The sequence below is a fragment of the Gouania willdenowi genome, chromosome 8, assembly GCF_900634775.1.
Source record: "Gouania willdenowi chromosome 8, fGouWil2.1, whole genome shotgun sequence".
NCBI lineage: Eukaryota > Metazoa > Chordata > Actinopteri > Blenniiformes > Gobiesocidae > Gouania > Gouania willdenowi.
Window position 1 is genome coordinate 21,075,037 of NC_041051.1, and position 22,995 is coordinate 21,098,031.

Consider the following 22,995-nt stretch of genomic DNA (forward strand, 5'->3'; position numbering starts at 1 on the left):
GGAGGTTGTTCATTACGCAGAGGCTTGCTCATTTTTCCTCAGGGCAGAACGTCCCTCTGTGGGTTTTCTGCTGATGCCTGGCCATGCTGGGAGAAAGCATGGATGAAGGAGAGTCTATGCTGGTCTCCAGCTGAGGTTTTGACAGCCTCTTGTTTTCAATGCCTGGGTAACCAAAAGCCAACACAAACTAGTTGTTTGAGATTTGTATTATTAAATATAAAAAAGACACACACAAATACACTACCTTCAGTGACTCAATCAAATTTAGCTCATTTTAAACACATCCTTTTACACCTTCTTGTAATTCTAATTAATGCAGAGTGGGAAAATCAAGTCTCTTGATAGATCTAGGGATATTTAATCTTTTAATGGTTCCAATAAAAAAAAAAAAAAAAACTTCTGGTCTTGGTTTTAATTGTTTAAAAATAATTTCAAGTGCTTCTGGCACTCAGAAAAGTAGCTGAAACGAGTATAGTACAGTGCTTTAATTCAACTCAACTCAACTTTATTTATATAGAGCAAATTACAACAAAATTATCTTAACAAAATATATGGTCCTTAGTAAGAAAGAAAGAAAAAACCCAACAAGATCCACATGAACAAGCATTTAGCGACTGTGGTAAGGTTTTACATACTGTAGCTAAAGGGGAATATTAACAATATGATGCAGAAGTATTTTTACAGATCAGGACATAATCACAACCCTGTTCAATTGCATTTGATTTGTAAAGAAAACCGCTGAGTGCTAAATCACACATAAACTTGATCACTATACATATTTTCTAACGTGACATGTTTTATTACATTAAATGACATGACATTTTAGAATATACAATCATTAAAAAATAATAATAAAATGATTCCAATGTGCTTTGCATTTAATCTAATGTTGCAAAACCTAAACTGTGGTTGCTCTATTTTAGAGGATATATCAAGTCAATAAATATTCCATAATATTTTAACATATCTTATTGTGATACCGATTTATGTCTATTACATTTCTAAGAACATAAACACAAACAGTGTTGAACAAAATTGAATAAAAAGACACCCAGCAGAGACAAGTACAATTTTATATGAACGCTGCGATTTGTCTATAGAAAAAACGAAAAACACTTAATTTGTTTTAAAGAATAAAAACCTTCAAAGCCATTGTTTCACATAAGCGTGGATATGAATTCACGAGCAGATTTTGCCATGTTCACAAAGTTGAGTTTTATGTTTATTCAGCTGCACAGAAAACCTCAGTTTCTCCATCATTTATCTACATTTGTACTTCCTTTGTGAACGTGACACAATGAGAGATTTTTCACTCTTCATAAACTTATCCTGTTTTGTGTTTTAAAGGTCTGCCATGCATGTTTAGAAAACCAGCTGGGTGACTGACAAGTACAGTTTTCAATTATTTGTGCATTAATTTAGCTAATATATATGCGTACTAAACCACCTCATTTTTCCTACAGCATTCTTTTCAAGCACTAATCATTGCTGCTCCTCTGTAATGCACCTACAACCTCAGAGTAGAGGCAATAAATATTGCAAATGTAATGTATCTGAGGAATATATAATTCTGACCTTTTAGCGAGGCAGGATTCAAATCAGCTGTGAGTGGAGGAGAAGCGCAGTGAAGAGAGCGATGTGGAGTGTTTCGTGGGGGAAAGAGTTTCTGGTTCACGCTGTGAGTGACGTTTCAGTCCTGGCTGAGGTGGAAAGGTCAGACCATCATTTGGGAACCTGGAGGGAGAAGAGTCAAGAATTAGTGAAGACACAACCCACTCACTGCAGGCAGTGCAGACCAAGACACACACACACGAATCTATACCACCTTAATTGTTATATCCAAGCACAAAAGGTTATGCGCGTAGTTTGCAGGGGGTGCAGAGGGGGCAAAAAAACACAGTGCAAATGCAAAGGTTCACAAAATAAAACCAAATAAAAAAGTATTGAAGGAGTTCAGCAGCGCAATGACATCTGACCCTCTTGCTTCCTAGGCTGTAGCAGCTCAGACAGTTTGGTTTACAACATGGCTAACACCGGAAACTCATAAGTCTGTTGTTTGTAGTGATGCACCGAATAAACAAGCGGACTGGAACAGAGAACGAGCAAACACCGCGATCAGTGCGCACTTGTCTGGATAAAAAGCGGTGGATTGAGCGGTGCCTTTCCAATCTACTCCCCGACAAAACAGGTATACCCCTGGCCAGCACGGGAGTGCGCATGCATTCAGCGAAGGCGGAGTAACGTCGTTAGAGACTTTTAATGCCATCGTCTACATTGTTGGACTTTTAAATGGTTTTCATACTTATGTATCCCTTTATTCTATCCCACCGGTGTCTAATTTGGTGATTTATAAGTGCCAGAAAGTCTATTGCATATAATGTAGAACATAATAAATAATAACACTGCTTCATTTCAGCAACTTTACTCTCTCATTCTTTAAGTTACAAGAGGGTGCTGAACTTTTCAAGCAGCAGTTCATGTATGGAGGTACTGCAGCAAAAATGAAGCAGAAAGCGACCGCCGGCCTGATTTTAACATTAATTTACAACATTAAATGATGCGTCGACGCAATTTTTTGTAGTCAACATTATAAATAATGTTACTAATCGTTTTTGCATTATTTATTATGTTACATACATTGTGGTTGGTGTGAATCTTGAGACGTGTTATGTATTTAATTCTATGTTTTGTTTTGTTTTTTGCCCCTCCTGGCAAGAATCTCAAACTCCACCTAAGCAATAGGTTGAGTTTCAGATAGAAAAGAGAGAAATTGGCATCCAAAGTATTAAAATACATTTCTCTCGAGCTCTGCTGCTCATAAAGGTGAAAAAAATAGTGTAAAAAGCCAAGAATAATGTTAATGCTGCCATTACCAATCATTTTTTTTATTAGACAATATCATAGTGTGTGCCTCATAGATCAATGACTCAAACGTCATTTACAGCAAAAAGAAACGACAAAGGTTGAAATTGACGCTTGAGAGTTTGTTTTCATTTCCAACCTTAACACTCCATCTGTTAAAATTTTCACGCATTGCATTGTGGGATAGGGAGTTCCATGAACGCATGCAGTTTTACTTCAGTCTTACCATGATTTCTTTTCTTCTCTTTTTTAGGTTTTTTACCTTGTAAACTTTTGCAATACTTTTTTGTTTGATTCATTGATCTATGAGGCATATCCTAACTGTATCCAGTGTTACCACAGTTATCTTGAAAAAAGTAATCTGATAACTGATTACTCATTTAAAAAGTAATCTGATTACTCATTTAAAAAGTAATCTGATTACTGATTACTTATTTAAAAAGTAATCTGATTACTGATTACTCATTTAAAAAGTAATCTGATTACTCATTTAAAAAGTAATCTGATTACTGATTAAAAAGTAATCTGATTACTCATTTAAAAAGTAATCTGATTACTCATTTAAAAAGTAATCTGATTACTCATTTAAAAAGTAATCTAATTACTCATTTAAAACGTAACTTAATTTACTGATGACTTGTTTCTAAAAGCAACTAAAAGTTAGATTAGGAGGCGAAACCATCTCAACATAAAAATGCAACTGTTTTTCCAATTCTCATTTTGTTGGAAGACAATCTATCTCCAGACTATTTACCTGAAAAAAATACAGGCTTTTATGAAAAAAAAAAATCTAATCCAATGCATTAATGGCATGTTTGTGAAGTCAACCAGTAAAGAAATGCCAAATTGTAGAGTACAAAACACACAACACAGATCAGATTGTGCCCTGTGAGAGTGGCAGCTAAAGGGCTGATTTAAGCTCTTATGTGACAACATGCAAAGTGGTTACGACGTGTCACAATCACTTTGGATTCACGGATCGCCGTGCCAACAGAAGCCCTCCGAAACATGCAGCGTTACCAGACTGATCGGCTTTAAGTGGTGTGTGAAGTCAGAGTTATTATGTCTCGTAAAAATGCCACACTGTCGCATGCCTTAGTAAACAGGATGCATGTCATGGTTGGTAGACACATGGCCACTGTTGCGAGGAGGAACACGCTGCCTGAGGGGATTGCACTCTCTGTGTGTGTGTGTGTGTGTGTAAACATGTCCTTCAATGTTTTCACATTCACCTGGATATTCTGTGGATTACTGCACATGTCAGCAAGAAACCACAGAGGCAGAGTTGGTTTAAAGCACCTACAACTACTCTCTGCCAGAGGTGTAAAGAGTACTGATGTATCCTACTCAAGTAGAAGTACTGTTACTTGACTGAAATTATACTCAAGTACAAGTATAATTAAGTCATACATCATTTTTGGTAATAAATCATGCCACGGTTCCCTTGCGTACAGTAAACATCTCATGTATAAACTTAAAAATGAAGAGGAGAGATCTTATTTTCTTATTCCACAAAGGCATCTGTATTATATAAAAGGTTTGTCAAAATTTTAAATTCTTTTTAAAATGAAAAAAAAAAACAAAAAAAAAACAATTAATTAAATTCAAAATTTTAAAAATGATCAGACTCTAAGTATCGATACATTAATGAACTCTAAAACAGTGCCATGTGGATAAAAACACAATAGGTAGAAACCTAAAAAAGGGGCTGGGCTTTGATGAGAAATGGCACTTCTAAAATCATGTGGATTTTTTAAAATTGCATTATTAGTTATTTATTTATTTATGTTTTTTTTTTTTTAATAAAAAATAATAAAATAAAAAAAAGAACATGTGGATTTTCTTCAATGTGCTTTACACCATGAAATGGAAAAGAAAACTTATTATCCCAAAAAATAATAATTTACTCAGCAATGGGTAAATGAGTAGAAATGTAACAAATTACTTCTTTTAAAACGTACTTAAGCACAAGTAAAATTACTGATTACGAAATACACTCCAAAAAGTACCCATAAAAGCAACTCAATTACAGTAACGTGAGTAGTTTCCCTCTTCTACGCTCTGCATGTATATAAAAAACTCCCTCAATGACTTAAAGATTATGCTGTCTATGCCTTCGCTTATTAACAAAACACACTTTTCACACTAAACAAAAGCTGTGGCAATTTCCCACTGAACTGTGCATAGCTTCTTTCTCATTCACCTTTACCCTCTAACTGCTATAAATGCACTGTGTTGACTTCATTCAGCGTCTTCAATTTAGTCAGCCTTCTATGTTTTCCCAGCCCACTCGTCCTTTTCCCATTTCCAAACCACCTCAGTGAGTACCAAGCAGTCACAGCAGTGGCTTGATCCTGGCACTTATAAAAGAGCCTCTTTGTTAAGCCTCGGTCAAGAGCAACAAGGGAAGCAATCACAGACACAAACTCAACCAGAGACGAGGCATCCACTGTGTTTGCTTGAGTGTTTGTGATGTTGCTTTATTATTTTTTGACCCGTCAAACCTTCGTCTTAAAAATACAACAAATCCTTGAAAGTCCTTTTTTTCCTTTTCTTTTTTTTTTAATCTCCGGTGTTTTGTGGTCGGTCCCATGCGCACGTCTAAATGGTTGGAAACACACTTGTTCTCTCTCCACATCTCTTTGTAACCAGGGACAACAACAAAGTCATTAAAAGCTTTTGAGGTGTGTTTTTGAATGTTGTTTATTTTCTGAGTGAAGGTGAAAGGTTGCTGTTCTTTCCATGGCCTCACATCTGTTTGCTTATTGCATTTCCAAAGCTTTAAAACCCTTTGTTCCTAATAAACAAACAACGTCTGAACGACTTTTTTTTTTATACATTTGCTCTAAAGAATACCATGCATCACAATTAAAATAATATTACATTTTTCCAAACCCTTTAAATCAAAGCCTACACAAAAAGTGTTCGGGGAAATGTAAAGTTTTAATGAAGTCGAGTTCTTTGTTTTTTTAAACATATACAATGCAAACAACTATGAATTTATATGTTGCTTTCCAAATCTGTAAAAGGCGGAATCACTATTCCAGCTTTTAATGGTATTGCATCCAAATATTACTGATCCCTGCTGAAATGTGATTATTATATCCAAATTCCACTATGCATGCCTACATAGTTGCTAACTATACGGTTTACCCTCATTTAGTACATATTTCTGCCATTTTGAAATCGTCTTTTCATCATTAGTCTATATAACACCGACATAGAAATCGGACGATTTCATTGGTCAAGAGTATCGCCGAAGCTGCTGATGAAACATGGGAAAATACAACTTAACTGAAATTTTTAAGCATTTTCTCTAGCATTCTATGAGCGAAATATCAATCTTCTTTTGAGTGATACAAATGGTGATTACTAGGAAAAACACTTTCCTAGTGTGCATTCCATACATAATAGTAAATATATTCTCATTGATATTTAAAATTAGGCATGCATGTTTATTGTACAGGTCAGAAGAAATATTTTTTTTCAATGTATTAATACAGATTTTGTAAACAATTTACAAATGTATTTTTCAGCTGGAGTACATGTGAGCACTTTCTGGGGTTTTAATTAATTCTAACAACATAACACATTATTCTTGGTGGACCATATTTTCATTTATGACAAAATGTTGAAAGGTGAGAATCACTGTTTGTCTAATCTAAAATTAAACAGGCTAAAAACTGTAAAAAATAAATAAATAAAGCTACTTTATAATACAAATATGCCAGCAAGAATAATTGCATCCCCAATAACAAGCACACATTGCATTAAGACAACCCACTTTCTCTATACAAGGATTTAGAATGTGAAAGAAGAAAAATCCAACAACATTTTTGCTTAATTTTAATGTGTTTCCCTTCAAAGGCCTGGAATAAAAGTCAAACTCTAATGTTTAAGCCGGCCAGAAAAAAACTTTGGTATCCAAGACGTCAGTTAAAGTTTAAAATCAAAGACAAATGGCTTCAGATTTTGTTGCCCAGTTTCTTTCAACAAGCTGTCACTTTCATTAAATCACATTTTTCCACTAATGCCATTGATTCACACACACTTTCTTCCAATGAGCTCGAACTAATCATGAAAAGTAAGCCAGCTCTAGTGACAGAGGCCAAGCTGTCGCAGCAGTTGACGCCCCTTCATGTTGAACTCCTTCCTCCCCATCTCTCTCATCTCTCTTCCATCACTAAAGCCTTATGTTTGTCCTCCCTCGTGCGCATTGATCTCTATAGTTTGGAGATTTAGAGATTTGGGGCATCGTGATCCGACTGGCAGTTAAAGCCAGCAGGTGCAGAGAACAAACAATGGCCCCTAAACAAACCCCAAAACCAATTTAGAGCTTGTGTGCTTCCTCATATAGACAAACCCTGCATATCTGTTATGAGGAGTAAAACAAAACAGGCAAATATGCATTGCAGACGCACCTGGTGTGTCAGTTATTTGGATATGTCTTGCACACTCTGCTCAGTGATAAATGTGACAGCCAACTGGTGATGCCATAAGTTTGCAACTGAAGTTTAATGATGATAAAGAATCAGAAATGCAGCGAAATAAATGGTGGTGTGTCAAGTGTGGTTGTGAAAAATAGTCAGGCCTCCGACTCATTGATCCATCTCTATCCATCAGAAGAGCTGAGTTTAGCTCAGGCACACACTGTCCAACCCAGAAATAGACAGCTATGAAAAAGAGCCAGATGACAGATTGTACAAAGCTATGGTGATACACAGTGATTTATCTGATTAGACCAAGTTTAAACATCATTCTCTAGTTTAACTTTACTTTTTCTAGTGTCACTCTCAACAAGGGGCAGAAGGCAAGGTACAGTAACTACACACATGATTGTATGACAAGCCACTTCAGGTCTAAAACATGTAATTAAACTGTGAAAGAAGACTGAATTACCTGTGAAAATTCATGTTGAAAAGAAATACTATCCAATGACAGGTTGTATTATTCAGTGGGCGTTAAGGTTTAGAGATTGCAGGATGAAAACTTTGCTTTCCCTGGTCTCTTTGTGCATATTCTTCATAGGAGTGAATGAGTTTACTCCATTTTGCTACTTAGTTCAGAAACATACAGCAAAGCTCTCAAGTCTCACGCATTGGGCGTGAGACACGCATTTTTAACCTGTTCACACGCCACACCACGTACATCTCCTGCAGAGAAATTACTCAGATAATAGTGATGTGCCGGTCGCTAACAAAACGGATGTGAGAGCCTGGTCTTTGACGTGAACAACGGGAGCCTGCTCTTGATCAACATGTGCGTTATCGCTCTCTGCGCTAAGCAAAGGGAGGAGGGGCGGAGTTACACAGTAGCACATTCCCCCCAAAAATAAAATAAACAACTTAAAAACTAACGGACGTTTTAGCTTGCAACTCCACCCCACATAACAGTCTTTTAATTAAATTTGATATTCTAATATTCAACAATACAGGACAAATTTGATTTATGTAATGTGGGTCTAAAGCAGACATGGGCAACTGGCGGCCCAGGGGCCACATGCAGCACTCGGTCTAATTTTTTGCGGCCCCCAAAGTAAATGTACAAAATGATGGAAAAATACACAAAACAAGAGCGAGAATACATTAAAAAACACTTCCGGAAAATTCAGTAAAAGACACAGAAAATACTCCAAAAACACACAAAATTACTACAAAAATGAATAAAACGACAACAGTAATACAAAAAAATTACAAAGAAAAATATTAAAAAATTACAGAAAATGACAACAAAAGTACAAAAAAAGACAAGAAAAACACTACCCACAGTACTAACAAACAAGCAAAATAACAACAGGAATACACAAAAAATACTCCGAAAAATGCAAAATGGCAGCACAACTACACAATGTGACTGCAAAAAAAACACATATTTTACAGGAGCAAATACACAAAAGGACAACAGAAATGCATAAAATGCCTCACAAAGAGTAAGTCAACAACAAACATCCACAGAATGACAGAAAAACACACAAAATTGCTGTAAAAACTTTTTGTTCTTCCCTGTATTAATGCTCAGAATTGTCATTATTCTAAATGCTGACATGATTGTTGATCATGTGGCCAAACAAACACATTTTTTATGGCCTTGCTCTGGTCTAAAGCATCAAAGTCATAAAGTAATTAGATAACAAACATATTTTACCTGCTTTCTGTGAAATGTCTTGCGATAAATAAAGATCGATTGATAAGTGAAGTTATTTTGAGACGTAATGGCCTCTTTCAATGGCAAAATAAAGAAAATAAAAAACAAGAATCAACAAAAGAAAGTTAATTTGTACTTCTAAACATATTTAAGGTGTTTTTTTACTAACTTTTCGTGTCTCCCATGAGGTTATTCTTAATTAATCAAAATAGGCAATGTTGTCATTTCCCCTGTGCTTAAGGCTTCAAAACCACTAACACCTACATTAAACAAAACGAACCATTAACACGCACACGCCCGCACGCCAAGCGTCGGTTTCATTGACATCGAATAGAAGCAGTTGGAAAATAAAGGGAAAAGAACAAGATGAACAAATGTTACTGCTATAAACACAAGAGCAGTCATAACTATATGTTTCTGACACAGCTTAAGTGGTTTTGCGCAGCATGTGTATGTGTGTGTAATTTTGTGTTTTGTTAAAATGGAGTCAAGTTGTTAGGCTTTGGAGCCGTTTCATTTGTTTCTATGCTCGTTTTCAAGAGGATAAAGCAAAGAAATGTGATTTTATATTGATCATAAGTTATACTGTATGTGGTTGCAAGGATGCCTGTATCTAATGCAGGATTGTTGCTGAGCAAAGGGGGAAACATAAACACAGAAAACTGAATAATTTGAGAAATTAAGAAAAGAAGCTAAAACACATAAAACCAAATGCTTTATAGAACTACACAAAAAAATTCAGTAAAGGATTTGACTCATTTGTTTTTCATGGCCTTTTCAGACCAAGGACAACTTAACCTCTAAAATAAAACTCCCTAATTTGACAAACATCCAAAACCAATTGATCTGTTTAGAACTCCAACAGTATAATACTAATAATATAAAAAAAATAATAATAGATGGTTTATTCAATTACATAATTTGCAATTATATAAATAATATCAGAAGGTTTCATGGCCTTGTTCGCTTGCTTCATAGCAATGATGTAGTCACCATGGTATTTTGTCGTGTTAATTTAGTGTTTCACAACTTTGAGCCAGGTTGTCGCTCACTGGTAAACCGCTGTTTTGGGGTTCAGAGTGCATGAAATCAGTTGTTGCTGTGACTGAAAACCTTGAGGTGTCTGAATCCCATGCATTAGGACAATGCAACTTCAGTTTCCTTTCTTTTTTTCTCATTTCAGTCATAATTATTCATTATATTATTAGGCCCAAGCGCCACGAGCTGGCGAAGGGCTTCTTGTTCACATAGTGACTACACTACGAGGGAAGGGGCGGAGCCTATGCGAACGTCACATCCCCGTCAGTGACCGGGGACTCTTGTCATGTTGTAGGCATGCCCCCGCCTTTTCCGAAAATGTATAGTTCATGGTACTCAAAAAGGGGGAAACATTGTTATTGTGCTGGAATATTATTCTTTCTTTCTTTCCCTATATGAACAGAACAACCTCACCTACTTTTCACCCATTTAACCATTATGAAGCATCACAAAAATTCAAACAAAATTCAATTGCGCGCTTCTCTAATTTCTGGCTATTTCCGATTTAAAAAATGCTAAAATTTGACGCGCCAGTGCCCCAGAGTACGCCAAAAATCCATTACGAGATAGGAATTACCAAAAAAATGTATTCATCGTAGAATCATGAAAATTGACACAGAAGTAGACCATGACAAGACAAGTAAAAAAATATTACTAAGACCATGCCAAAAAATACACAGGAAGTCCAGAATCTTGAATTGAAAATTGAAAATTATGGAATTGCTATTTCGCTAACGTTGTATTTTAACGCACTTCTCCTAGGGCGTTTCACTGACAGGGCTCAAAACCGCTGGAGATCACCAAAAGTTAGCCATGGATTGTTAAAAACTTTTACAGTGTTTGCAGGGTGCAGCCATGAATTATGGCCAAAAATTACAAAATATGAAATTTTTGGAAAATGCTCTTATTTGCACATACGCACTCCGATTTGCTTCAAATGTGAATAAGTTGTTAAACTCTCGGCCCTAAACCAGCTCAATGCGGAAAAATGGACATTGGTGCGTTAGCGCCCCCTACAGAGTGAAGACAATTTAATATGGGGAAAGAAAATAATCAAAAACGTTTGGAGTTTTGGCCTCTAGATCAAAAAAGTAAATGAGACGCATGCTTAACTGTTTATCGTGTTATTTTGTATCGAGATACTCTCCATTTTGTGTTAATAGGAAACTTGCCAAATCTTGAAAATAGTCAGCTCAAACTTAAACACACTCCTCCTGGAGCAACTACTACTACTACTACTACTACTACTACAGCACTGGTTTCCCCTAGGTTGGGGGTTTAATCCTTTCTGCTGGGGTCTCAGGCAGGAGGGGGTTGCCCCTGGCCCTCCCCTGGGGGCCTCTCATTGGGGGGTTTGTTCTCTTTTTCTCCCTTCACCCACATTATGCCTAAGCAGTATGATGTCTGACCCTCTTTAATTACTCTACGTATATCAGTAAACTAGCACAGTAGATTACACCCAACAGCACAGTATACACAATAATAATATCACATTAAAATTATCAGCACAAATAAAATAGCTTTAAGCCAGTACATTTTTAATATCCCACCCTAACTCCCCCTCCCTTATTTTCCTCCCCCCACTAAGGTGTAACACTAACCGTAAAGTAAAACTGTCACTCCTGACACAATTTACATAGAATCTATATAGTTTTTCAATTGACTGCAAACAGTTTGAGAAACACTTTTAATTTGGAATTTGGATTAATAGTTTTGAAAATATTTACATTTATATATTATAACTGACTACAAGACCACTAGCAGACTTCTGGAACCCTGAAAAAGGGAGCAGGCGGGTCAGAAAATAGATGAATGGATGGATGGAAACATGTTAGTGAACGTGAAAACAATTGTATAAAGCAGGGGTGGCTATATTTGGACGGAGGAGGGATAATAGGTTGAGGGAGAGTGATAACTACTGTATATGTGCTTTTGTTTACAAGTCTCCAATTACACCAGACAGAGAAGACACAGCATTGGCTCTTAAAGCTGCTCGTTTGCAGCACATCGTTATACGTGAACCAGGGGTGGGGAAGGGTGCTAAGGAGCTGTAATCAATACATTTGGACACCCTATAGTATACATTATGAAGATATATTGTTTAAGGATTGGTGTACCACACGGGCAGCATTGTGGGGCAGTGGTTAGAACTTCTGCCTCTGCACAAAAAAGGTTAGGATTTGATTCCCGGGTGGGACGAATGAACTTCTATTCTGTATTTAATTTGAAGGCTACTTTTACCCCCAAAAAACAACTCTGTAAAAACTTGCCAACATCTACGCTTGCCATTTCAGACTTTGTCAGATGCTCTTTAACTTTGCCATTAATCACTCCAAGTGATGAAAATGTCAAACAAATGGCATCAGTACTGCATATGGATTTATTTTCTCCCAACCCACACCCTTAATTTGATAAAAACCATTAAATCAATACTTAAAAAAAGAAAACAATAAGAAATGATGTCAGCAGATTCAGGTGGAGAAACAGACTTATTGGCAAAGAGGAAAGGCAATTTGGAGGAAGACAGGACAACAGCACAGCAGTGTCAATGTGTGTTGTCCTAACAAAGGATTAGGTTGTCTGTCTTTGCCAAGTCTTTGTATTTGATAAGTCCGGAGAAGATACTGCGACAAATCTAAACATCACATGCAGTTGGACAATCTGTTGTGTTTCTAGATTTCATTTGGCATTACCTTTTGCAATTAGCACCTTTTCTTTTCTCTCCACATAGCTGCAAGCCATTTCTAGCAGAGCCGATTTAGTGTTGTCTGGTGTCTGTGAACATATAGCCGAGTCGTCGAAGCACACCTCCAGGAAAAATAGAAAAAAAAAATACTTTCTTTGCACAGCTCTGTCTTTATTTTTAGAGGCTGGATGCTGATGAGGGCTTGGAGAGAGCACGAGAGTGAGAAACATTCGCAGAAGTGGGAAAAGGAGGGGAGAGGGAGTCCACAGGAGGATGGAGGGGGGTTTACGGTAGAGTCAGGGGTGGTGAGGTGAAGGTTTGAGGTGTTATGTTGGTTCCCCTGCTGCTCAGGTGAGTCCTTGGATGGAGTGCAATGTGATGAGAGACCTTCTGAGCAAGAGTCGGAGGGAAGGGGATGTGACCACACCAGCATCTCACTTCGGGGGGGGGGGGATCAGTGCATCTGCTCACACACAGACACACATGCAAACACACACCCACAGATCCAGTGGCTGGTCTGCATCATTCACCGACTCCCATCTCTCTCTCTCCTCTCTCTCTCTCTCTTGCTCTCTCTCTTTTCATTCCTCTTGGCTGTGCATTCTTCCTCCTTCTTCTTGCAGGTTAGATTGTGTTTGTAAGTATGCGCTGAATGCTCTCTCAATGTTCTTGTCTTTTCTCAAGTCTTTTTGTGTGCGACTGCTTGCCTACTTCAGAGTGACTGAGTGGAGCAGAGAGGTACATTAAGTGCATGTGGGTTTCTCTCCCATCCTCACACACTCGCTGCTTCACTTGCAACTCTTCCTGGGATCTTTGGGTCCCTTTCCTCGGTGACAGGCTACCCACACCAAGTAGTCACCATTTCCGCCCCCGGGAGACCAACGCTGGCTGCGCAGCCCCTTCCCCGACTCAGCATCGGGAGGAAGACCCTGGTGGCGGCTGCTGTAGGGGTTATGCTTGTCCTGGTGCTGGTGGTCCTCATCCCAGTGCTCGTTAGCTCTGTTGGTACAGATGCCAGCCACTACGAGATGTTGGGCACCTGTCGCATGGTGTGCGACCCCTACCTGAACAAGGGCACACAGGCTAGCAGCACAAGCTCCACCGGTCTGCAGGCAGAGGCTGAGGCATTGAGTGATAACAGCAATGTGCTTCCACCCTCCACTTTACTGCAAGGCCCCCAGGGGAAGCCTGGCAGGCCAGGTAAGCCTGGGCCACCTGGACCACCCGGAGAACCAGGACCACCAGGACCAGCTGGACCTCCTGGTGACAGAGGGGATCAAGGAAGGACTGGGATTTTGGGTATAGGGGGAAATGGAGCTATCAGCACGGCCACCTACAGCACGGTGCCTCGGGTGGCCTTCTACGCAGGGCTTAAAAACCCCCATGAGGGCTACGAGATTCTCAAGTTTGACGACGTGGTCACCAACTTGGGCAACAACTATGATGGCATAGCGGGCAAATTCATATGCAGCATACCTGGTACATACTTCTTCATCTACCATGTGCTGATGAGAGGAGGGGATGGCACCAGCATGTGGGCAGACCTTTGCAAAAACGGACAGGTGAGCACTTTGAAACTTACTCCAACTTTTGGACTTTCTAGATATGCCTGCTCTTGTCTTTTTCAGGTGAGCTTATGACTTTTTTCCCTTCTAACACGTAAGAGGGGGCATATTTTTTTTTCACAAACAGTTGATGACACTGCGAGCACAGCTGGGCATCTGCCGCGCGTCTCCAAAGCTCAGAGCGCACAGCTGTGGAGACAGAAACGCACTGAGGGACCGCGAGGCGCGTCCATTCATTGCACGTTTTCTGACATCGTGGCGTCCCGCGCTGCACCAGTCAAAGCCTGGATCGTAGCGCACCTTTGTCGCCTTAATTTGGACTAAATGCTCTCTTCATTCCTTTTAAGTTCCATAAAGAAAGGAGTGCTGCGCCTTTTTAACATCCAAAGAAATGCGACAGCGTCTGCATCTGACTCTCTGACGGCTTCCGTTAGTTCATACCTTTTCACTCTTAATCTGTATTATTAAACGCCTCGAGCTTTGTCAATCTGTCCTCCAGGGTTTAGCTCTTATTCGCGTGCGTAAAACTCACCGGATGGTCCAGCCACAGCTGCATGCGTCTCTCTGCTCAGCGGCGTTAAACGTCCCCGTGATCCATTCTGTCTGATGCAGCGCATTAACTGGTCAGTAATATTAATTTCGTCAGGCTGGTAAATGTGTGCCAGCAGCTTATACAGCCGATCATCATTCAGATCTTGTTTCTTTTATGTAAAAACACATTTCCCTTTGACTTTTCCATCATCTCATAGTCTGCACTTTCTCTTTCGAGGTCCTACCTGAATGGGTATCTTAAAAAAAAAAAAACCAAAACAATAATATATATATATATATATATATAAAAAATTCTCTCTCTCACACACACAAAATTCTTGTTTTATCATCCAGATAAATGTGCTTTCCAAGGATTAAAGTTGGAATAAACTGAAGGAATAAAACCAATCACTTAAAATAAATAAATACATACATACTGTGCATAATGAGAAAATAAACACAAGTTTATAAGCCATAGGCTGTGTTGAATTTTCCCACTGTTAATTCAATGAATGTTTTACAAACCCAGCTAGTTAATTTTTGATGCTGTTTGTGCCCAAGCTGATTTCACACACAGACAGATCAGGAGAATTCCTGCTGGGAACATACATATATATATATATACACGTTGAGAAACTGCTAGCAGCAGTCTAACAATGTGAAAGAGTTGTTGATACATGCCAAGGTTCAGCAGCTATAATAAGGTGAAAAATAAATACAAATAAATGAGATGAGCTACTAAACAAACCCTTTAGTTGTATGGAATTTGTTTTAGAATGTTAGAATTTTTAAGGAGTCATCAAATATATCTCAATATTAAAGCTTGATTTGAAATGTCATGGCAAATGTTGTAATCCAATGTTGAGCACGTCCGTGAACTCCAGTGTTGCAGTTAGAGGTCAATTATTTTACCCTTAGCAAGTTCACACCTGCCCGAGAATAAGGGATACAGCAATTGCCTGCTATACATATATATATATATATATATATATATATATATATATAATGTTTATGAGTGGGTATAAAAGCATTGATATATAACAGGGGTGGAAGAACATATGTTACCATAAAGCGCCGTCTGTTCACGCTTCATTGTGGTCCCAAGAGAAGGATGTGGAGGTACTTAAGTTAGCCCCACACAGCGTGTGTGTGTCCCCGATCTGCATAATGTTTATAAAATGGTAACAGCTTCCTTGTCCGTCTTACTCATTCCATATGCACAACTGAAGCATGAATGTGAAATCTTCTCATGGTGTTTGTAATGTTGTGCGCCTGGACAAACGGTTACGGGAATGCCCCAGAGTCTCAGTCTGTCTAAAGGACTGTGAATGGTTATAAATGTTGGTCCAATTTATACTACATTGCTAATGAAGAGAGGGTCGTCATATTGAAGCTTCTGCCACACCGGTGCTTTACTCAGCTCATTAAGGCTGCAAGAAGCTGCACTGTGAGTTAGGACGGATGAGGCCAGGGATTTACCAAACAATGCTGGTGTTTTATCATCTTTTGGCTCCAGCGCAGTAGTAGAACTTCTCAGCTTTGCAGTACTGTTTCACCAAAGTATGCACTTCATTCACTCCTGTGATTCTCATAAGCTGTTCACGATCCACATCCTTTGATGCTTTCATTTTAAGGTTTGTTAATAGATGTAGGACTCTGATTATAATGTACCATTTTTTTTTTTTAAAGAAACCCTATTTCAGCATGGGGGAATTTCAAGTTTCTCCAGCTTTCTTTTAATTGAATTCTTTAAAGCACAAATTTACCAAGTGATCCATCACTGAATAGAGTGGATAGGCTAAACCTGTTTAAAAATAAAAAATCCAGCTTTATAGGTATACAAAGGATGAAACAAGTAAAGATATCACAGACATTCTTTGTGTCACAAGTCTATTTATTTGTATTAAAAAGCTTGAGCTAGATCCAGGATGTGTTTGCGCATCTCCTCTCTGTTCCCTTCTTAATATTATTATTAATCCGCAAAACCGTTTCAGAGTTAATTAAAAGCAATGACTTCAGCGTCAGTCTCTCAAGAGGACCATAGTGAATAATCACTCTGTCTCCTCCTTTAATAAGCTTCAATGTCCTTTGTGCACGTGGCTTTTCCCCTGCAATTACCACAGCACTCTCCCCCATACAGTACATACAGGCACATATTCACACGCCTGGTCTTTGTGTCCCCTTGCCCCCCTCCTCCTCCGCCTAACCTGCTACTTCAACTCACCCCAACTGTGCACTGCCCTCCATCTCTCCTCTACGTCTGGTGCACAGAAGATGACTTTTCCAAAGGTGCACAAAAGTTTTCACCCAAAAAAGACAAACTTCATAAAAATGAGCTGACTAAAATTGTCATATTGAATTGATTCACGGCGATACAGTGCTGTCGATATTCCTCATTGCCTCCGAATGATACATGACTCGATTAAAGAAAAAGTTGTCGTGTTGTTCCTTTCAATTTTTAGCTTAAAACTGAGTCTATAGCAGAGGCAATACAGGCATTCAGACTATTCCATCACTGCTAATAGAGACGACTATGTTGTGATGTTTAAGCATAAACCCTGTCAGAACACACACATTATTATGTTAAGGCCAGGGCGTCAAAGTCATTTTAGTTCAGGGGCCAAATATGGAGCTGTTTGATCTCAAGTAAGCCACAGATTCTATGCAGGAAAATTAGTAATTTCAACATTATTGTGCCTTAGTTTGCACTTCTACGTATACATACAATACTAAATATGTAGGAAACCGACAATATCTAAGCAATACGTGATATATTGTAAGTCCCAACAGGATCTTCACTTTTTTGTGACCAATTTCTATTAAATAAAAGGGAAATAATATGTAATAATTTGAAGAAAATTGAAGGATTTTGAAAGAATTTTGAGTTTTTTCAACAGTTCAATATTAAAAACTACTGCAATCATGCAATATAAGCATGGAGAAAACTTTGAGCACCTGCAAATATTGTCGAGCTTAATTTAAACAATGATTTAGTTTCTCTTGCGGGCTAAATTAATGGTCCAAAGGGCCAGATTTGGCCCTCGGGCCACGAGTTTTGCACATGTGTGTTAAGGAGTCACTTCAACCAATACGTTTGTATTTCATTCATAAATGTGCATGTAAACGTAGAATAATGTAAAGTGATCTGTCTTTGATTGATTTTAACATTCCAGTAATGTTCAGAGCTGCTATTCCTCATCATGGTCTGACTTCAGCACTGAGGGCCCTCTGTATGTAACAAAGAGACTCTGTCTGAAACAGACAGGCAGAGTTTGGGAGAGCCCCCCTTTAGTCCCCCAGCTTCCAGGGCATTGATCTGCTTATTTGTGTGTGCATGTATATATACCTCTCTTTCCTTCTTCTTCTGACAGACTTGTTCCTTTCTAACTGATCTATATGGCGGCACTTCTTCTATAATCAGCTTGAGAGGTAGTGGAGGCGGACCTTTGGCCTTGATCTGCTCTGTAATTGGACATCGGATTTGACACTCCGCCGAGTGGAACATTAGAGCTGGCCTAATTAGGTGCGAGGGCTATTAAATGAAGATTGGCCCACGTTGTTAGGAAATACCACACAGATTGGAAATGTCACGACTACATCTCGCTGTCATCTGTGAGCGCAGGAGACAAAAATCTATCAGTTATTGGAGAAGTTTCAAACTTCTCACTATACTTGTCTGCCTCTATTCATTTACTTTAAAAAAAAACATATTCTACACTAAGCTCCTCAAATAGAGACTTTTACCGCACCAGTGCATTCACTCTCAGTGCTGGCATATGAGATGAAGCTTGTGAAAAGCTGCTAATGCTCCTCGTCTTATGTTGTGAGAAGCAATAATGATACAGTGGAAAGATAAGCTATGGATGGTCTCCTGTGCCCTGGCTGACTCAAACATGCAAGGGTGTTGACTCACACAGCTTCTTCATTATAATGAGGGCCACACAAGAGATAGTCAAGTGCCTGTGTCCCTCTTGTGCAAACATTTTCATCCTTCTGTAGGTGTCTCCCACCGCCCCTGACATTTAGACATCCCCGAGATTCTGTCTTCAATCACATCCACAATTATCCTCTCCTTCTTCGTTGGTAAAGTGCCACTCGGTGGCGTCAAGTGACTCACGGGCTGCTCCATGACTCAGTGAATAACACACCTCCCCCCCTTAATAAAATCTAGCTAAACTATCAGTACTCTCCCAGAAAAGAAAGAATGAATGGGCAAAAGATTCAAAATTGCATCAGTCTCTCTCCCGTTCAACTTCACTGCATCCATTCACTTCTTATCATTTGGATGTGACTCTCTTCAGGTTAGAAAATAAAGGGGGGGGGGAATCACTGTGCCTGCAGGTGTACAAGGAAGCAAACTGGAAAAAGCGACTGTGCGCCAACAAAGGATGAAAATCTTCAGATAAATGTGTCTTAGCAGACAGTGCCATGAGCAGGAATTGTGTTTTCAGTGTTGGTGCTGCAGGCACTCTGTTCAGTAATTAACTGGGTGTGATGACTCAGGCAGGAGAGAGAAAAGAGATGCCGGGGTTGTAGGTCAAAGTTGACGCCTCTTCTTTTCTATTACTGATGCCTTTAACAGGCTCTTTTCACGAGCAAGTGCCTGGCTTTTATCTTCCTAGACACCGATTATAGAGTGGGAATGCTGAAATCTGGCTCTTAGACATTTTTTTCAGGAGTGTTGGGATTAGCTATTAAGTATACATGGGATGAAATAGCACACAAGTGCCTTGGGAGTAGTTTTGCAAACCATAACTGTATCTTAAATAAAAGCTACAAAAATAAGAACAGCTGGTCCGGTTTATTCAGACGACCTTTTTCTACTCTTCATTGGCAGATGGTTGGTCTCCAGATACTATAATTTTCGACCTATCATAATACACCCAAACAACGTCTTATAATGTATGGAGCGCCCTTGCTGTAGATATATTCCGTAACACCATGTAGTTTCTGATGCTTGATTTTTCTTTAACAAATTGCATCCAATGCGTGTACGGATGTATAACACCTCACTCTATGTCGCTGTGCCAGTGTGTGTGTCTGTTTGTGTATGTGTTGCAGTGAAAAGTTAGGATCAGGCAACAGCAAGCCATCTAAGCTGCCATTAAGCATGCGGGCCATGGCTGGAATGTTCAAACACAATTAGAAGGCAGTACACTTTGATTTAAAGCGAACCAATAGACTCGTTGATCTAAAATGGAAGCTCAACATCAAGTCAACAAATCCCTGTCAGGGAAGCCACACGACATGCCCTTGTCACAGTGACAAAGCTTCTCGTAAGAGAACTTTCCCCTGGAGTTGTATCAGCATCTGACACAACAGACGAGACTAAATTGTTCTGGATGTTTCCCAAGCAGTAATTTTGCAAAAAGAGGTTTGTATAAGAATTGACACAATGCTTCACACTGAATGCTTTTTACCAACCATACAAACAAATGACTGTGAACGGATTTACTTCAACCGCGTGATTTAGAATTGCCCCTCAATATTAACTCTGTCAAGTTGATAATATTTTCACCGTGTTAATTTGTTTGCTTGTCTGTTATTAGAATTACATGAAAAGTATTTGACAAATTTTGACAGTAGTGGTGGCATAACGGTTAAGGAGCAGGCTTGTAATCGAAAGGTCAATGGTTTTAATCCCACTTGGGCCATCACTGTAGGATTTTGGATAAAAGCGTCTACTAAAATAAATTGTAATGAATATTAATTAATTCATCATTGTAAGTAAAAACCTACATAAAGCGTTTGCTGATTAAGGCCCTTCAGGTTGACCAAACAGTTAAGGACCATAGTTTCTAAGACACAGTTTTCCGACTTGCATTAATATCCATTTTGTTCTTAGAAACATTTCTGTAGAACCTTAATTTTTACGTCATCAATTGTACAAACCAAATTAAAGTTTCATGATTTGACAAAGTTTGAGGACAGCGTATAGTCAGTAGTCTATCCATGGAAAGTGACAAGAAAAATGTATAAATTGGTTTGGATTGCATAATATTTCATTTAATACTTGCCTGCCTTTAAATCTTGTGACAGTTTTGTTTACCTTTACTTGTGATCTGGTTTTAGGTGACAATATTATATTGAATAAAAAAATAAATTGTGGGCTTTTACAATGAGATGGTAAAACAGTGGGTGCTATTCTGACTATAATATTCTCACAACAGTTTGAGAGGGGTTTTTTTCCACTGTAACAGACATGCATTATCCATTATATCCAGTCTTCTCAGGATATCTTTCAGTCACAACCATAACACTGAGGAGATGACAGATAGAAAAATGCAAGAGCAGCCATAAAAATCATAAGAATGGCAACATCGCCTGACACCTCATTCACTATAGCTATACAACCTCACACTTTGTCTTGTTGAAGTATATATATATATATATATATATATATATATATGTCAAGGTCACACACTGCCATTCAGCTGTTTGTCCTCCTCATCTTTATCTACATAACTGCCATAAACCTGTCTTACTAACAAGTACTCAGTGTGAAGAGAAGAGAAAAGGGGGATATAAACCCAAATAGAAGCTCCCTGATTTGTTATTTCAAAAATAGTCTGAGAATTTATTCATGCATGTTATCACTGAAAGCAAAGGAAGGAGGTCTAGACGGCAGGGGTTCGTCTCAAAAGGGAGATAAAAACCATTGGAGTAAAGAAACAAAGCAAAACATAAATATCGTTGCGGAAAAAGTGGAATGATTTTCTGGATTTTGTTCATTCAGAGTATTTTTTATACCTTTTGTTGGCTCTTCAGAGAGAAAAATATAACATTGTGTACCTTTAGATCTTTCACAATCAGCAAATTCAAGGACAAATGCAGAGAATGACTAAGCTGGATTTCATGTATTTTTATTCAATGAGATTACTTACATGGCAAATATTTGTATACAATTTCATTAAAAATCCCAGATAATAAATTCCCAAGAGGTGTCATCACCTGCCTCTCCCTAAACCCAAGGACCCAACCCTCTAATAAGATGGTGTTGATTTTATTCGGTCACAGCATATCGAACTGTACTAAATTAAGCTAGCCACTGGCATCTGAGAATCCAACCAGGAGGATGTGTTTGCACACTGATATGAGATGAATTTAATCAGGAGAATAAACAGTAGAAAGGTACAATATTGCACATGGAACACCTGCATCTTAAAACCTCCTGACAGAATGTCATTATCCCTCGACAACAAAGACATCAGCACAACTTAAAATCAAAAAGATTAATTAAAAAACACTTCTTCAAATTCAACATTAGGTAATTAATTTTGAGTGAATGAATACAGTGGTATTACAAACACAGACTAGGGCAAACCATGCTAACCACTCCTCCATAATTCAGTGCAGTGAGAAGAAACATTGCCTGGAGCTGAAGTCTTTCAGTCTCTGACATCAAGATACAAACGTTTGATTTTTCTCTAACAGCATTGAAAACATTTAGGTTTGGTTTCTGGAATCTCTAATTGTTAGTAAGGTACACGTATCTGTGTGTACGTCTGTTTGAGGAAAAGACACCTACCCGGTCCTAAATGAACTCTTTGGGTTCAGGGCTTAAATCTTGTAGATCTTTCCATCTCATTCAGGGCTCTACACTAACTTTTCCAATGGTGGCACTGGTGCGACTAACTTTCTCAGTTGGTCGCACCAGCATAGAATTTGGTCGCGGGGGTGGGGGTAGTGCACAGCATAGCCATGCATGCTAATGAATAGTTGACTTAACTGGCGTACTGTAGTTTTGTATGAAGTAAAGATTGACAATGACTCAAGATATACATTTTTAATATTTTAGTGTCAATATTTTAAGTTGTTCTGCAAGTGGCTGAAATAACAGGCAACTTTTTATTTTAAAATAACTTGACGAAGCGCTCAGCCGCTCCGTATAAAATCACCCTATACGTACTCGCACGAATGCGACTAGATACAATTTTCACTCGCACACATTGAAAATATACTCGCATATGCGACCATTTTGGTTGCAGTCTCGAGCCCTGTCATTGTTTATCAGAATTCCACAGCTGATGAAAGAGGGAGTTGAAGTACCCAGACCGGATGTAGGGCCCTCATTCATCAGTCTGCTTCGACACATTAGAGACATTGGTTTTATCGGCCAGGTAAGCATCGCACCACCTCCCAGGGCATTTCACTGGGTTGTCCACTATG

The 22,995-nt window shown here is 38.6% G+C and overlaps 1 protein-coding gene and 1 long non-coding RNA gene across 2 annotated transcripts in view; one reads left to right on the forward strand and one right to left on the reverse strand.

The window, feature by feature from the left end:
• Positions 1-14,895, reverse strand: LOC114468930 (uncharacterized). Its single transcript, XR_003674690.1, has 3 exons — positions 14,828-14,895; positions 1,576-1,734; positions 1-162 (listed from the first exon to the last, which is right to left on the reverse strand). It is a non-coding gene; the product is annotated as an uncharacterized LOC114468930 (long non-coding RNA).
• The window catches only part of c1ql1l2 (complement component 1, q subcomponent-like 1-like 2), a 23,115-nt gene continuing 13,344 nt past the window's right edge, over positions 13,225-22,995 (forward strand). The window contains exon 1 of the mRNA XM_028456104.1: positions 13,225-14,292. Within this exon, the coding sequence (XP_028311905.1) occupies positions 13,684-14,292 (609 nt within the window). The 5' untranslated portion in view covers positions 13,225-13,683. The remainder of the gene's footprint in view (positions 14,293-22,995) is intronic.